Below are 16,730 nucleotides of genomic sequence, written 5' to 3' on the forward strand. Positions count from 1 at the left end.
CGTGTGTGTATGATGATGGGCATGTGTGTGTGATGACAGGTGTGGGTGTGAAGGGCGTGTGTGTGTGATGGGCGTGTGTGTGTGATGGCTGTGGGTGTATGATGATGGGCGTGTGTGTGTGATGACAGGTGTGGGTGTGAAGGGCGTGTGTGTGATGGGCGTGTGTGTGTGATGGCTGTGGGTGTATGATCATGGGCGTGTGTGTATGATGGGCGTAGGTGTGTGATGACAGGTGTGGGTGTGATGATGGACGTGTGTGTGTGATAGGCGTGGGTGTATGATGATGGGCATGTGTGTGTGATGACAGGTGTGTGTGTGAAGGGCGTGTGTGTGTGATGGGCGTGTGTGTGTGATGGCTGTGGGTGTATGATGATGGGCGTGTGTGTATGATGGGCATGGGTGTGTGATGACGGGTGTGGGTGTGATGATGGACGTGTGTGTGATGGGCGTGTGTGTGTGATGGGCGTGGGTGTATGATGATGTGTGTGTGTGTGTGATGACGGGTGTGGGTGTGATGATGGACGTGTGTGTGATGGGCGTGTGTGTGTGATGGGCGTGGGTGTATGATGATGTGTGTGTGTGTGTGATGACGGGTGTGGGTGTGATGATGGACGTGTGTGTGTGATGGGTGTGTGTGTGATGGGCGTGTGTGTGTGATGGCTGTGGGTGTATGATGATGGGCGTGTGTGTATGATGGGCGTGGGTGTGTGATGACGGGTGTGGGTGTGATGATGGACGTGTGTGTGTGATGGGCATGTGTGTGATGGGCATGTGTGTGATGGGCGTGTGTGTGTGATGGCTGTAGGTGTATGATGATGGGCTTGTGTGTGTGATGGGCATGTGATGGGCGTGGGTGTGTGATGATGGGCGTGGGTGTGTGACGTGCATGGGTGTGTAATAGGCGTGGGTGTGTGTGATGGCTGTGGGTGTGTGTGATGGATATGTGTGTGTGATGGGTGTGGGTGTGTGTGATGACAGGCGTGGGTGTGTGATGGGTGTGGGTGTGTGTGACGACAGGCATGAAAAAGGTTTCTAAAATAATTCTGATTAGTTATAAATGCCATAAAATAAATGTTTTACAAATGCGTCCTGTTCAGTTCATACAGGAAAGTGAGTCGATTAGTCACCACTCTCTTTACTGATCCAACTGCTATATACTCAGACTAATCCTTTTAATACATATTTAAAGTGCATCTCTCTCTTCTGTGTTCAAGTACACAACAGTCTTCATGCTATTCCAAATCCCCACAGTGCTCTTTCTTCTCTCTCATGCAAATGAGTCTCCGACACTTTGTGCTGTGTTAACTCAAGTTTAATTCCCAAGCCGAAGGATAGTTTCAATGTTGAAATCCACCCAAATAGGCCCCCAACAAATCTTTAAATGTTATTAACATACTCCTTGGTTTTCTAAGTTGCTACTGATATGGCCACTGCAAAGGGTGAATGACCCTAGACTCTGAAATCATACTTACAGTGAATCTCATCTATACTAGTGTTTTTCAAACTGTCCCACAGAACTAGAGGGTCTTGAGAGCTGTGACAGGAAATGGCAGGTATGGGACCAGCAGGTGGCATAATGGCTATGTTGCTGGACTCCCATGTGGTCAACTGAAGTTCGTGTCTCGGACCCAGTGGCTTCGACTCTCACCAGGTACATGTGTCCCCAAGATCCCGAGAGGAGAATGGAGGAGAAGGGATTGTGGCATGGCCATCTACCCTGGGGGGTAATTTCTCACCTTCTGTCTCTCTCTGTCTGTCTGGCAAGGGCATGCGCCCTATAGCAAAAATCTCTTAAAAAAAAAAGGAAAATGGGAGGATGGGAGGTATGAGGAGAAGTATCTGAGCATTTTTAAAGTTTCTACTGCTTTTTTAGAATCTTGAACATTCTTGGTATTTTTAATCTTCACAGACTTTTAGAGTTATGTATATAATGAGAACAACTTTAAGTGACTCTTCTAATTCTAGATTTTACTTAGTATGTTTACAGCTAAATGGGTAAACACAAAAACTAGCTTTATAATTCCATAAAATTTAAAGGTCACTTAAAAAGAAATAATAAAACCTGGTGAAAATGTCAATTATTAAAAAATATAGACAGTGGGGGCCCAGCAGGTGGCGTGGTGGTTAAGGTGCTGGACACTCCCACGTGGCCAACCACGGTTCGAGTCCCAGACCTGGTGGCTACTTTCTCACTTTCCCTTTCTCTCTCAGTGTGTATGTCTCTCTCTGTAAAATGAAAATCAGTGAATTAATAAATAAAATTAAATAATTCTTAAAAAAAAAAAAAAACGCAGTTAAGGAAAAGGGAGGTTAAGAATGAATATTCTGGGCTTTCCTTTTGAAAGCTACTTTTTTCCTTTATCGAAAATGTGATTCCAAGTGTCTTTTTATGAATACCGTCAAAATCCTGTTGGGTTTTTTTTTTTTGGGGGGGGGGAGGGGTTTTTGCTACAGGGCGCGTGCTCTCACCAGACAGAGACAGAGAGACAGAAAGCGAGAAATAAACCCCCCAGGGGGGATGGTCACGCTGCAATCCTTTCTCCTCTGTTCTCCTTTCAAGATCTTGGGCACGCACACACAGGCACCCGGCATGAGTTTTAAGCCACCGGATCCGGGATGCGAACTGCGGTCGACTACATGGGAGTCTGGCGACATAGCCATTACAGTAACTGCTGGCCCTGGGATTTTGGGCATGTGCATACATTCGCCCAGTGTATTTCTTGAAACTACCAAGTCTAGGATTTAAATCATGAGGTTGGCCATGTGGAATCAGGCAACCTTAACAACTAGGCCACAGAGCTAGCCCAATAATTCTAAATCTATTAAAATTTGCTGTAGAAACAAGTAACATGGTGGTATTAATGAGAGAATAGAATAAAATTTGAAAATAATATACGCCTTACCTTCTTTATGACGGTTGAAGAGGATGCTCTGTGTTTTAAGAATTAAAATGATATTCTCTGGGTCTGGTCCATCTACTATTTTTGCTGATTTGGTACATAAAAATTCATAGGCTTTATTTACTTTTTCAAACATATCCTGTATATAATCAAAGATAACTAAACTTTAGTTTAGAACATTTCAAATCACAACTTAAACATGATACAGTTTCTTTACCAATAACTTTATTCTTTTGTATATTTATAATTCATTCCAACTGTAATTTAGCTAGTAGCTAAATTTTAAATTCATTTAAATACCTATACTATTAAGGTGAGGCTACTTTTTTTAAATTTATTTTTATTTATTTTTATTTTTTATTTTTGAGAGGTTTTCGCTATAGGGCGCGTGCGCTCACCAGACAGAGAGACACATAGAGACAGAAAGCGAGAAATCACCCCGCAGGGGGGATGGTCATGCCACAATCCCTTCTCCTCCATTCTCCTCTCGGGATCTTGGGCACGCACGCACACGTGCCCGGCATGAGTTTTAAGCCATCGGGTCCGGGACGCGAACCACAGTCAACTATGTGGGAGTCCAGCGACATAGCCATTACGCTGACTGCTGGTTCCCATGGGCTACTTTTTTCTTTAAAAAAGCTATAGAATGATCTCAATACCATTTACTTCATTTTTATATGAGGATATCATAACTGAGAAACAGTAACTTGCTAAAGGACACTAAGTCAACTGGTGGCCCATTAAAGATTTACGATCAGGCCTGGCTCCTAAATCCTGCTCAGAAACGAACATACGGTATTACGCCCATTGACTCTTGTGTCAGTACCACCTGTTTCTACCACCGTGTCTTTACGAAGTGCTTCAACAGGGCAGACTAAGTCTGACAACTCAGTAGCTGATTTTAAGATTTTTCCCTATTTTGTTTTCTGGCCCAGAAGAATTTGAATTACTATGAAGTTATCAAAACAAAAATAGGCTTCTGATTAAAAATGCCTTAAGTGTGTAAAAGTGGGAGGCCAGCAGGTGGTCCGGTAGTTAAGGGCATCGGACTCCCACATGGCTGACCGTGGTTCAAGTCCTGGACCTGACAGCTTGCTTTCTCACTTTCTCTATCTCTCTCTGTCCCTCTCTGGTCAAATAAAAAAATAATAATAATAAAATAAAGTTAAATAAAAAAAAATTTTTTTTGGAGAGGTTTGTGCTATAGGGCGTGTGCGCTCACCAGAAAGAGAGGGACAAAGAGACAGAAAATGAGAAATCACCCCCAAGGGGGGTGCCCACCACATCACAAATCCCTTCTCCATTCTCCTCTCGGGATCTTGGGCACGCACACACACGCACCTGGTGTGAATTAAAATTTGCTGTAGAAACAAGTAACATGGTGGTATTTAAGCCACCAGGTCCAGGACTCAAACCGTGGTAGACTACATGGGAGTTCGGCGACATAGCCATTACACTAACTGCTGGTCTCAAAAGTGGCATCTTTTCAATGTCACTGCTTTTTGTTTTTGCTTTTTTTAAAAAATAATTATTTAATTTAATTTGCTATTACTATTTATTTTTTAATCCACTCAGGAATACTCTGTCTGTTTCCAACGAAAACCAACAATAGGGAAGTTAGCAAAAATTAATCCAAGTTTCTAGCAATAGACCGCTAGTCTTAGCATGGTTAATTTTATTTTTTATGGATGAATCTTCAATGAACGAGGTAGGATCAGGAAATACTGGTAACAGATGATTTAAAATAGGAACCAAATTTCTTCCTTCCTCAGTAAGAGTGATACAAAGTTGGAGGTATGCATGACTCACAGGCAGCACGACTCCTGGACAGAACAGGGCGCAGCCGCATGCACGACTCACGAACGGCACACGGACACTCTGAACTCTGAGTGACCCCTGTGACTGCCCATCAGAGCTGATCCTCAGAGAGACATAGGTAAGGAGAGAGAATAAATCCCACAGGTTTCCAGTCACAGACTAGCTCTTCTGGAAAACTGAGGGACCGTTCATGCAGAAATCATAGGCATACGGCTAGAAGTTTATTAAGCATACAGTAGGCATATATGACGGAACAAATACTGGAAGTGTCTTTCCTCCTCCAAAACAGTCACACAGCAGAAGGAAACCAACACCGAAGCCACAGGCAGCACATACCCTCCCTTCTGGATTCTTGTCCGGGTGGTACTTCTGTGCCAGTCTGAAGTACGCTTTTCTAATCTTGCTTTCATCGTGCCTGTTAAAAAGAAAAATTATTTAATGAATACAAGATACAAGAAAGAACATTTACTTAAATCAAGAATTATAATTGATGAAACTAGGCACCAAATTAAGGCCAGTAAGACTTCAATAAGATTACTTTTCATATACTAACTTTACAGGGGAAAGGTAATACTTAAAAGGTTCCTAGGTAAGGTCCGTATTAATATTTACATGAGATTACAAAGCAATATTCGGGGTTTGAAGAACTAAGAAATATTTTGTAAAAACCCCTTCTATGTTGTCAAAATGTCCAAAATATAAATTCAAATTCTGTAATTTTAAGGCATTAAATCTTTCTTACCAAAAAATGCACAATTTTAGCCTTTATTTAAGAAACTGTGGGTTAAACCATTTTGCTCTTGCATATATGCATGTGCTCCAAATCTGTTATTTAGTGTTCTAAGCATGATGCTATCAATCTCTTCCTCATGTATAACACAAATTGCAAACGGAAAGGTAAAAAGGAGTATGTGAGTGCCAATCATCAGGTACTCTACATGTCACCTCATACACATAGGACAGTGATGACACCAAGAAGAACAGAGTACAACTGGGCTAATGAATTTACAGTTATCCGAAGTTACATGAGCACAGCTTCACGCTGCTGCTCCTACAGCAGGTATATCAGAGAATAGTGAAAAATCTTAAAGTGGTTGATTTAAATGTAATTTAGTCTTTGATACTAGTATCTTATGGTAGAGCAGACATTTATTACTGCAATACGGAAAATAACTCACGGCCCCTGTCCTTGAGGCAGATTAAGCACTTCATAAGCATCATCTATTGACATCGTAGGTGGCTTCTTTTCTACTTCCTTTTTCCAGGCATCAAGGGTATCTTTTAGAAGCTTAACCTTAAAGACAGAGGATTAAAATGTACATCTATTAAGTCAAACCTCTCTTCTTCTTCTTCTTCTTTTTTTTTTTTTTAAAAAAAGAGATTTTTGCTACAGGGTGTGTGCACTTGCCAGAGAGAAAGAGACAGAAATCCCTGGGTGTGGGGAGGGTGGCCACGCCACAGCTCCTTCTCTTTCATTCAGCTCTTGGGATTCTGGGCATGCACATACAAGTGCCTGTGTGAGTTTGAAGCCACTGGATCCAGGACTTGAACTGTGGTTAATTATGTGGGAGTCCAGCGATATAACCATTGTGCCATCTGTTGGTCCCAACTATTTTGAAAAATAGTTTTTAAGTTAGGGACCAGCAGTTAGCATAATGGCTATGTCACTGGACTACCATGTAGTCGACGGTGGTTCGAGTCCCAGACCTGATGGCTTAAACTCACGCCAGGCGCGTTTGCGTGTGTGCCTAAGATCCCAAGAGGAGAATGGAAGAGAAGGGACTGTGGCATGGCCATCCCTCCTGGGGGCTGATTTCTCGCCTTCTGTCTCTCTGTCTCTTTCTGGCAAGTGCACGCGCCCTATAGCAAAAAAAAACCTCTCCAAAAAAATAGTTTTTAAGTTACAGAATTTTTGTGCTCTATTTATTGAAAATGGCATTTCTAAGCTGTTCAATAGTTTTCTAAAATACAATAAACAAAGTCAACTTCTAGCATCGTTGGATAACTTAGGAAGTAAGATATCTATTAAAAAAAATTTTCTTCTTTTTTTTTTTTTAAGAAAGATTTTTGCTATAAGATGCATACACTCGCCCGAAAGAGAGAGACAGAAAGCAAGAAATCTCTCCCCGGGAGGATGGCCACATCGCAATCCCTTTTCTTCCACCTTCCTCTCAGGATTTTGGACATGCACGCACATGCACCTGGTGTGAGTTTTAAGCCTCCGGGTCCAGAACTTGAACCTCAGTCAATTATGTGGGAGTCCAGCAACGTAACCATTATGCCATCTGCTCGTCCTGAAAGACTATTTTATTCTATATTTTAAGTGATATTTTTATTCTCTGCTAATTTATGTCCCTATCTTTAATTTTTCTTGAAGACTTACTTATTTCTAATTTTAATTATTATCAGTATACTTCAATTTTGACCAGAGAGAGACAAATAAAGAGAAAGGGAGAGTGAGAAAGCAAGCTGCCAGGTCTGGGACTTGAACTGTGGTTGGTCATGTGGGAGTCTAGTACTTCAACCGCCATGGTACCTGCTGGCTCCTCTACCTTTAATTTTTAAGGCAACACTCAGAAAATATCAAAAACTGAAATTAAGGGACCAGCAGTTAGTATAATGGCTATGTCACTGGACTCCCATGTAGTCGATCGCGGTTTGAGTCCTGGACCTGGTGGTTTGAACTCATGATGGGCATGTATGCGTGCGTGCCCAAGATCCCGAGAGGAGAAAGGAGGAGAAGGGATTGCGGTGTGGCCATACCCCCAGGGGTTGATTTCTCGCTTTCTGTCTCTCTGTCTCTGGCGAGCGCACATGCCCTATAGCAAAAACCTTTCCAAAAAAAAAAAAAAAAAAAAAAAAACCACACACACACACCAACCTGAAATGAATAAGCTTATATTCTACAATTAAGAAAGAAAGCAGTCTGTGGTATGCTTCTCAAGATGATCTAACATAAATTACTGATACACTCGCACTCAAACGAGTGTAAAGAGTAAATAAAAAGGAGTTCGAGTAGCAAGTGACAAACAGAGCACTAATATTTATTGGAAGCGTGTATGCCAAGCTCAGTGCTTCATAGTGTTTAGTAATGTTCATTCTTATTTTTTAAATTTTCTTTAATGAGAGAGAGAGAAAGAAACAGATAGAGAAAAAGGCAGCCCCAATAGGATCTATGCAGTCCACCCCGTCTCAGTAGGGTGGATCCCAGGCGCACACGCCCAGTGTGCTCAGGGAGGTCCCAGAGCACAAACCCAGGGCCTTCTCCATGTGGGTTCAGTTGGGTTACCACTATGCCCTTGCCTGGCCCTTGTAACAAAGTTCATTCTTTTTTTGTTTGTTTTAAAGAATTGTTTTTAACTTTATTTTTTAACATGACCAGAGAGGGACAGAAAGAGAGCAAAAGCAAGAGAGGAAAAGTAAGAAAGCAAGCCTCAGGTCTGGGACTCGAATCGCAGCAGGCCAGGTGAGAGTCCAGTGCCCTTAACCACCATACCACCTGCCAGCCCCAACAAAGTTAATTCTTATATAGAATTTCAATATAAAAAAACATGGAGATTCTAAAAGGGAGAGTGCATGTTTCACAGTTTGTAAGTGATGAAGCGGGATTCAAACCTATGTTTGACTACAAAGCTCATACTTGGACCAACAGGTAGCATGCATTGCTGGTCCAAGGCACTGGACTCCATATGGCTAGACTCTGAGGTTAGAGTTCCAGACCCAGTGGCATGAAAATCATGCCAGGCATGTATGCATATGTGCCCAAAATCCCAAAAGGAGAATGGCAGAGAAGGGGCTGTGGCATGGCCATCCTCCCTGAGAAGGTGACTTCTCAGTTTCTCTCTCTCTTGCAAGTGTGTGTGCCCCATAGCAAAAAGAAAAGAAAAGGGGGTGGGGGGGAAGCTCGTACTTTTTTCTTTTCTTATCTCAAGCCTAGTCTTAGATATTGGTTATAGCACTATAAAGAGTTTGTAACTTTTGGTACAAATGGAAATTATTCTAAAACCTTTTAAATGGTAATATGATAAAACCTACATTAAATTAGTAACAGAACCATGTGGGCACCCAGGCATCCTATATTCTAGCCTCCCCACAGAGATCCAGGACTCAGGTTATAGGGCTCAAAGGAAATCAGAAGGCAGACAGAACAGACTGCTACAAATGGAGGTCACAGCTATCACCTCTTACGTGTATTAAGAACCATGCTTGTGAGAACTTTCCCTTAATCTTCAGGACCAGGACCAGAGAGAGCTATTATTACTGTATCATTTTAGAGATAAGAACTGTGGCTGAGAGAAACCAAGCCATGCTCAGCAGAGTTATGAACGGCCAAGCTGAAGCTTAATCCCAGACTGCATCACTTCAGTACTGGGGAGTTTATACAATCTGTTATAAAGGCACACGTACACCAAGGTGCTATGGCATATAACTGTGTCATATGTACAACGTTTATTTTTTTTGGCGGGAGCGGGGGGCTTTGTAACAAAGATCAAGATTGCATATCTCTTTTCTTTTCTTTCTTTTTTGGAGAGGTTTTTGCTACAGGGCATGTGCGTTCGCCAGACAGACAGACAGACAGAGACAGAGAGACAGAAAGCAAGAAAGAGAAAAAAAAAAAAAAAAAACCCCCCCCCCCCCCCGGGGGATGGCCACACCGCAATCCATTCTCCTCTTGGGATCTTGGGCACGCACACACACGCGCCCTGAGTGAGTTTTAAGCCATCAGGTCTAGGACTCGAACTGCGGTCGACTACATGGGAGTCCAGTGACATAGCCATTACACTATTTACTGGTCCCAAGATTGCATATTTCTTTAAAAAAAAAAAAAGGATTATTTTAATTTATTTATTTTTAATCTGACCAGAGAGGGACAGACTGGGGGGGGGGAGGGGGAGAGAGAGAAAGCAAGTTGCAAGGTCGGTCACATGGGAGTTCAGCATCCTTAACCATACCACCTGCTGGCCCCCAAGATTGTATAGTTCTTAATATTCCTTCAAAAATTATCTTTTGGTCTAGGATCCACCCAAATATAATGACCTACAGTGAGAGTAAAACAGTGTTTAAGTAAAATGGAAAACTTAAAGTTATAATCCTTCTTTTCATAGGAGTTTATGGTTTAAAAAGGTACAAATTAAACTGCTGACTTACCGGATCTTTAATTGGCCAATCTGGAAACCGGAGTGTATCACAAAGTTGTTTGAGGTAATAAATATTGCAAAACAGTTCGCTTTCTAGTTGTGGATAGCTGATGGCCGGAATGGGACAATACTGGTAAAGTGCTCTTGTGTTACTCTGAAGACGAGGTGTGAAATCAGCAAGATGGGCTGCAATCTTCTCTATCATGAGCCGCCTACAATTACAAAACCTCCAGTCAAGCATTATGAAGGAACCATTTTAGAGGTTAAGATAAGTATTCACTGAGCAAGATAATTACACGAATTTCTGGCCTATAATGAGAATGGGAAACCGTTACTAAGTGTATTCTAATTTTGTAAACAAAATGTTAATAGTGTAAAAAAAAAAAACAATAAAAATAAATTTATCTATAACTCACACTTATCTGTAAAGATCACAGAGGGAAAAGGCTGATACTCCTAGTATCTCCTATTAAAAAATCAGCCATTAGAAGATGAAACGGTATGGTATCTGCAAACATGAGGTATAGCCAGGAAAATCAAACTTGCAATTACCACAAAGCAGCTCACTATGTGGTATTTACTTTAGTTAACTCACCATGGTCTGTAACCTGGTCCTCAGCGAATCAGAAACTTGATTTGGTCAGGACACAGAAAGATAAATCTTTTAGACAGGAACTCATGTTAGCCCATTTTAGGAGAAAAATGTTACACAAAAATCATGCTGCTAACTTCTTCATATTTCTAGATACTTTTTCCCAATGAAAAATACTACTGCCAGAGAGCATATATTCCAATTAGTGCCTACCAGTTGCCAAAACTACAGGTCAATCTAACTGAAAAGTCAAATGATAAGCAGCAAGTAATATGGACAGGGTGAAGTCGGTGTGAGGACAGTGAACCACTGACTTGGAGGATCAAATCCCATCTAGCTAACAGGAGTGAGGGTCCTTCACAGGGGCAGCCCTGACATTGGAATTATGAAGGCTCTCAAGTCTTTTTTGAACAGAGCCCGGCTGGAAAATGTCATCTGCCTCTACGCCTCTTCTTTTTCTGAGTTTCCACAGGCTTCTCCTATGGCATTCTCCTCCAAGAAAGACAGTCCTTAGAAAGCTAACCTCTAGATTAAGGTCAAAACATGGTGGACACGAAACCCTCACTCTAAAGGAATTTGGGGTAGCTCTGTTCTGATCCATTCTAGTGGAATACAGTCCTACTTCCAAATACCCAGGAGGTACATCTTGACTTTAACCCTATACATTCCCTACATACATATTATCAGTTCACTGCCTAAATTCTTGTGTGTGTGTTTTTTTTTTTTTTTTTTGAGAGGTTTTTTCTACAGGGCACATGGACTCACCAGGAGAGACAAACAAAGAGACAGAAAGTGAGAAACCACTCCCCACGGGGGATGGCCACACCGCAATCCCTTCTCCTCCATTCTCCTCTCAGGATCTTTGTGCACACACACGCGCCCAGTTTGAGTTTAAGCCACCAGGTCCGGGACTCAAACTGAGGTCGACTACATGGAAGTTCAGCGACATAGCCATTACGCTAACTGCTGGTTTCCCTTCACTGCCTAAACTATCAACCAGTTCTATAAACTGATTTAAAAAGCACCAGTCGTAGTTGGCCCAATTCTTAGATAAAGCTCTGTTTTGTCCAATCATGTCAGAACAGAAAATACCTTAAGGCCTTGCTTGTCAAAGCCCACCATCTGATTTGGTACCAATCTAAAGCAACTATAGTTGCTTTAGATTTTGAAGCCAGTAAAAACAAAGTCCCAACAGATGGGAAATCACTATGATCCTGAATATAAAATACATCTGACTTGTGACTTACCTCATTTCACTGCTCCAGATTGCTTCTGGTGTATCAAATTCTCCTAGAAAAATCTCAGAAAACTTTTCGGGTTCATAATTTTCTAAGTAGCAAACCATTGCTTCAGGTAGAATGTGCCCAAGTATACTTCTCTGAAAAATATCTTGTCCTTTTGTCTTAAAACAAAACAAAGTTTAGTCAGGACGCTAAAGATGTTTTTTACTTTCTAGTAAATTAATTATGACTAGAGAACATTTTTTTTTTTGAGGTTTTCGCTATAGGGCGTGTGCGCTCGCCAGACAGAGAGAGACATAGAGACAGAAAGCGAGAAATCACCCCCCAGGGGGGATGGTCACGCTGCAATCCCTTCTCCTCCATTCTCCTCGGGATCTTGGGCACACACGCACACGCGCCCGGCGTGAGTTTTAAGCCACCGGGTCCGGAACACGAACCGTGATCGACTACGTGGGAGTCCAGCGACATAGTCATTATGCTAATGCTGGTTCCCGACTAGAGTACATTTTAAGAAAAGAACATAACTGGAACAAATTGCTTTAATGGATATTTAGATGGAAACACAACAAAATGTGAAATGAAAGGTGTCTGGTGCAAACTAGCTTGGCACGGGCTCCACAGCATAACCGACAGCCTCCAGCCCTGTAGAAGGCACTAACCTTTTCAAGGGCCAGGCGCTGCCAGTGTTATTTAGGTGTGGCTGTCTGTGACCGCGTGTAACAGTAATGGGCCGTGCACAAAAAAGACCCTGTGAGGACAAGCACCAGGCACTCATGACACTGCTGGCTGTCTTCCTACCTACACCTGCTTTTACTTTCAAACACAAGGCTCAGAGGAGCCTGAAGGACATGCTACTTATGGAATATGGCTAGAATCTAGATGAGAATTTCTACTCATGGTAATTACAACCAGTTCATATTCCCTAGCTGGCCAAATGGAGTTGGGCTAATGATACACTTTACCTTAATATACACATATACTGGGCTGTCAGAAAAGTCATGATACATTTCTGCATAGAAAAACATACAAAAATACATCGTGAGTTTTCCAACAATCTAGTGTTATATGTGTGCACTTACCAAGAGAGAGCGCCCCCAAAGGAGCACGGGTGCGCCCTAACCCGTTTCCTCCATTTCTCTACCCCAACATACACACACGGGTATCCAGTATGTGTTTTAAGCTGTTGAGACCAGGATTTGAATGATGGCTGGCCACAGGGTTCCACATTTACCTGCTTTCTGACATTAGTTCCTTTCCCCTGAGTCTCATCAGTTTTATTAGGGTTAGAATACCATACTGGCTTCCTCCAAATGAATCCCTATGTCTGGAGCTTGGTTAGAACTTTATTCCCACATAAACCAAACTTGTGGCTATGTTATTTGGGCCCTGCCATGATACCGGACATAACCAAAAAATATGAGAGTTATAGGGAAAACTTAGGGACGCTGTCCCAAATCATATTCTATTTAGTATCTCACTATCCAGAAGGCACGTAATTCCTAGGGAATTACGTGAGCAGCAGAAGCAAGAGAAAGCTACACTGGTTAAAGATACAGACACCACATCGACTTCTCTGCATCAGCATCACAATGTTCTGGTTATTTATTCATTTACTTTTCTTGGAGAGGTTTTTGCTACAGGGCGCGTGCGCTCGCCAGAAAGACAGAGAGAGACAGAGAGATAGAAAGCAAGAAATTATTCCCCAGGGGGATGGCCATGCCACAATCCCTTCTCCTCCATTCTCCTCTCGGGATCTTGGGCAGCACGCACATGCGCCCATCATGAGTTTACGCCAATGGGTCCAGGATTCGATCCGCAGTCGACTACACAGGAATTCAGTGACATAGCCATTACGCTTACTGCTGGTCCCACAATGTTCTGTTTAATTGCTCATTCACTAAGAAAAAAAGCCAGTTTGGTTAAAGTGAACAGAATGTTACAACTTACCAATTCTGAATAGCCATACCATGAAAATACATGATATTAGAAAGATGAAGGGGAGACATATTTACTGGTAAAGCACTCTAATCTCTCCATTTTGTTTACAAAAGTAGGCCATACAATGTTGATTTCACACAATATGCATTATTTGCCAAAATTTAAGTTTGTCTCAAAAAGAGCTATAGCATCATGCGTGTGAGAGATAAAGACCCGGCTCTCTGTGCCCACATCTCTGGGAATAAGGAGGGCACTGATGCTCACACATTTCTCTTCAACTGGCCCCAAGAACGCCAAAGCTGGTCTAACCTTTGCAGGCTCCTTGGTTTCCACAGTTGTACTGACTATGGCATGTGCTCCCCTTGTGTTGTTGCGCTGTGTGCAGAGGAGATCGTGCAAACACAGGTATCTGATTTTTGGCTGACTTGGTTCTGTGGAAGGCTGATCTGGGAGGAGCTAGCATCACTGATGTTTTTGACAGGGTGGCTGAGGATGCAGATGACATGGATTACTTAGCCCACTTTTTCTGTCTGATCCTTGACATAGCTGGAGTCATAGATGAGCTGCTTAAAGGCAACAATCTCTCCTTCAGGTTTTACGTTCTGCACAACAGTTTCTTCAGCTGGTTCATTCAGCATGTAGGTACTTCCATAAATAGCATTTAGCCTTGCAAATCCTTGTGGAAGTTCTCCAAGGCCAGCGAGTGGGTAAAGGTATGAGCTTTTGCCATATCTTGCCAAGGTCTCACTGTAAAGTTTAATCTTAATGATGGTTTCACAACATGGTTGGTCTAAGTATTCATCAGTTCTCTAAAGTGCAAGAGCATGACCAGTAAAATCTATCATGTCTTGTCCCAAATCAAATTTCTTGTTCATATCTCACATTGAAGTTTTCTTTGGATGAATGCCCTCAAAGTTCTACAATCTTTTTCATCAAAATTGGCAACATTCACTAGGAATTTTCTGAAGCGATGTTTTTCAAAAAGTCCCATCAAGGTAGATGCCAGGGAGTCTGCTTCGGTGGAAGGAACCTTACAGATTCTTCCTCTCTTATAAACAAAGCTCCCTTCAGTCACTTTGAAATGCAGATAATGAGTAACCTCTGTATAAAACACTATCTTAAGTAGCTGACCATCAGCCATAGTAACTTGGGAATTAACTCAACCTTCCAGTCTCTCCCTCTTCCCATGGATGCTGGTGGTGCTCCTGGTATTTTAAGTCTCCCAGTGGTGTGACAGATGCACTTTCTCCTCCGTAATATGGGTTTTGATCCATGTGAAGAGCCTTTCCATTTACTGACATTATTCTGACAGGGTACATTCTCTCAGGCCGCTGCCCAACATAACCATGTCATACTCCTCATTCATGGCAGGCCAGGGTACGGAGGACCCAAAAAAGGAGAAGGTGAAAAAGGACAAGATGCAGGGCTCTTTGGCCACTCTAAGGAGGCAGAGAAGGGCTTAGGCCATACTTGGCCTGAGGGAAAAGAGAAGACAGAAGGAGTCGTAGGATGAAGCTGATGAGGCAGTGAAGCGTGCTGCCACCTCCGACGGAGAGAGAAGGGGAAGGGGGAAGAAAGGAGGGAGCCTGTGCATTCTTTCTAATACTATTACATCCAGAGAAAAAAATGACTTAGTAACTGCACAGAATAACTGCACAGAGATATGGAAAGAAAAATGGGTGCCCAAAATTCATAATGTTACATTAAGATAGACAGCTGGCCTCAAAGCCTAGTATTAAAGGAAACCAGATCCCACAATCAGACCATGGGGTTCAAGTCCTGGACCTGGAGGCTTGAGAAACACGTAAGGTTTATTTATGCCCCAAATACTGACAGGATGGTGAAATGGAGAAGGGACTATGGCGGAACCATGCCCCATCCGAGGTGCTTTCTCCCTTTCCTTCTCTCTGGTGAGCACATATACCCTTCTAGAGAATTAAAAAAGATAGTATCATTACACAGTATATTTTTTTATATTCTCATTTTGTCTTTATAGAAAGCTTAGAAATTATGCTGCCACAGACATCACTTTAATATTATTAAACAAATTACTTTCTAGGGTTGTACTGGCTACTCTACAAGTTTGGTCTACTGTCAAGATGCTGTAATTCTGGGACCAGCAGTCAGCGTAATGGCTATATTGCTGAACTCCCATGTAGTTGACCGCGGTTTGAGTACAGGACCCAGTGGCTTAAATTCACACCGGGCACGTGTGCATGTGTGCCCAAGATCCTGAGAGGAGAATGGTAGAGAAGGGACTGCAGCATGGCCATCCCCCCGGGGGGTGATTTCTCAGTTTCTATCTCTCTCTCTCTCTCTCTCTCTCTCTCTCTCTGTCTTTCTGGCGAGCGCACATGCCCTATTGCAGAAACCTCTCAAAAAAAAAAAAAAAAAAAAAAAAAGCTGTAATTCTCTTTGGTTAATCTCCTAAACTAGGAGTCCCCAACACCAAGCCATGGTTCGGTACCAGAGCGGGGCCTATGAAGAACTGGGTCGCACAGCAGGAGGTGAGCAGTGGGTGAAGGAACAAAGCTTCATCTGTATTTGCAGTCATTCCCCATCGCTCCATTCCTGCCTGAGCTCTGCCTCCTGTCAGGTCAGCAGCAGCATTAGATTCTCATAGGAGCGTGTACACTTCTGAGAACTGTGTATGTGAGGGATTTAAGTTAAACGTTCGTTACGGGAATCTAATGCCTGATGACCTGAGGTGGAGCTGAGGCAGTGATGCTAGCCCTGGGGAGCGGCTGCCAATACTGCATGATGGTGAGTTGTATAATTATTTCATTACATGTGCAAGAGGAACAGAAATAGGTGCACAGTGAACGTAAGGTGCTTGAAATGTCCTGAAACCACTCGAGAGTTTCCTGAAACCACCCTCAACATGTGTGTGCATGCACAGAACGTTTCCAGCTTACTGAGCTGGGAATTCGAATTATATTCACCACATGGGACTGGCTTCTCAAGAGTAGTGTATTACTACTGTGCCATGAAGCCAGTTCTTCTTTGGATTGCTAGTTTTTCACCTCCATAAAGTAGCAGAAACACTTCCAACAAGTTGGGAGCTGAAAAAAAAGAAGGCTGAAGCCTTAATCTTTTTGCTATA

The 16,730-nt window shown here is 42.5% G+C and overlaps 1 protein-coding gene and 1 pseudogene across 1 annotated transcript in view; both read right to left on the reverse strand.

Moving 5' to 3' along the window:
* Window positions 1-16,730, reverse strand: part of DNAJC13 (DnaJ heat shock protein family (Hsp40) member C13) — a 113,795-nt gene that overhangs the window by 18,593 nt on the left and 78,472 nt on the right. The window contains 5 exon segments of the mRNA XM_014591586.2: window positions 2,904-3,039; window positions 5,055-5,133; window positions 5,897-6,012; window positions 9,867-10,068; window positions 11,696-11,850. Of these exon segments, the coding sequence (XP_014447072.1) occupies window positions 2,904-3,039; window positions 5,055-5,133; window positions 5,897-6,012; window positions 9,867-10,068; window positions 11,696-11,850 (688 nt within the window).
* LOC106735989 (rab GDP dissociation inhibitor beta pseudogene) lies at window positions 13,510-15,431 on the reverse strand (annotated as a pseudogene).

Source organism: Tupaia chinensis, unplaced genomic scaffold (assembly GCF_000334495.1).
Source record: "Tupaia chinensis unplaced genomic scaffold, TupChi_1.0 Scaffold000601_1, whole genome shotgun sequence".
Classification (NCBI taxonomy): Eukaryota; Metazoa; Chordata; class Mammalia; order Scandentia; family Tupaiidae; genus Tupaia; species Tupaia belangeri.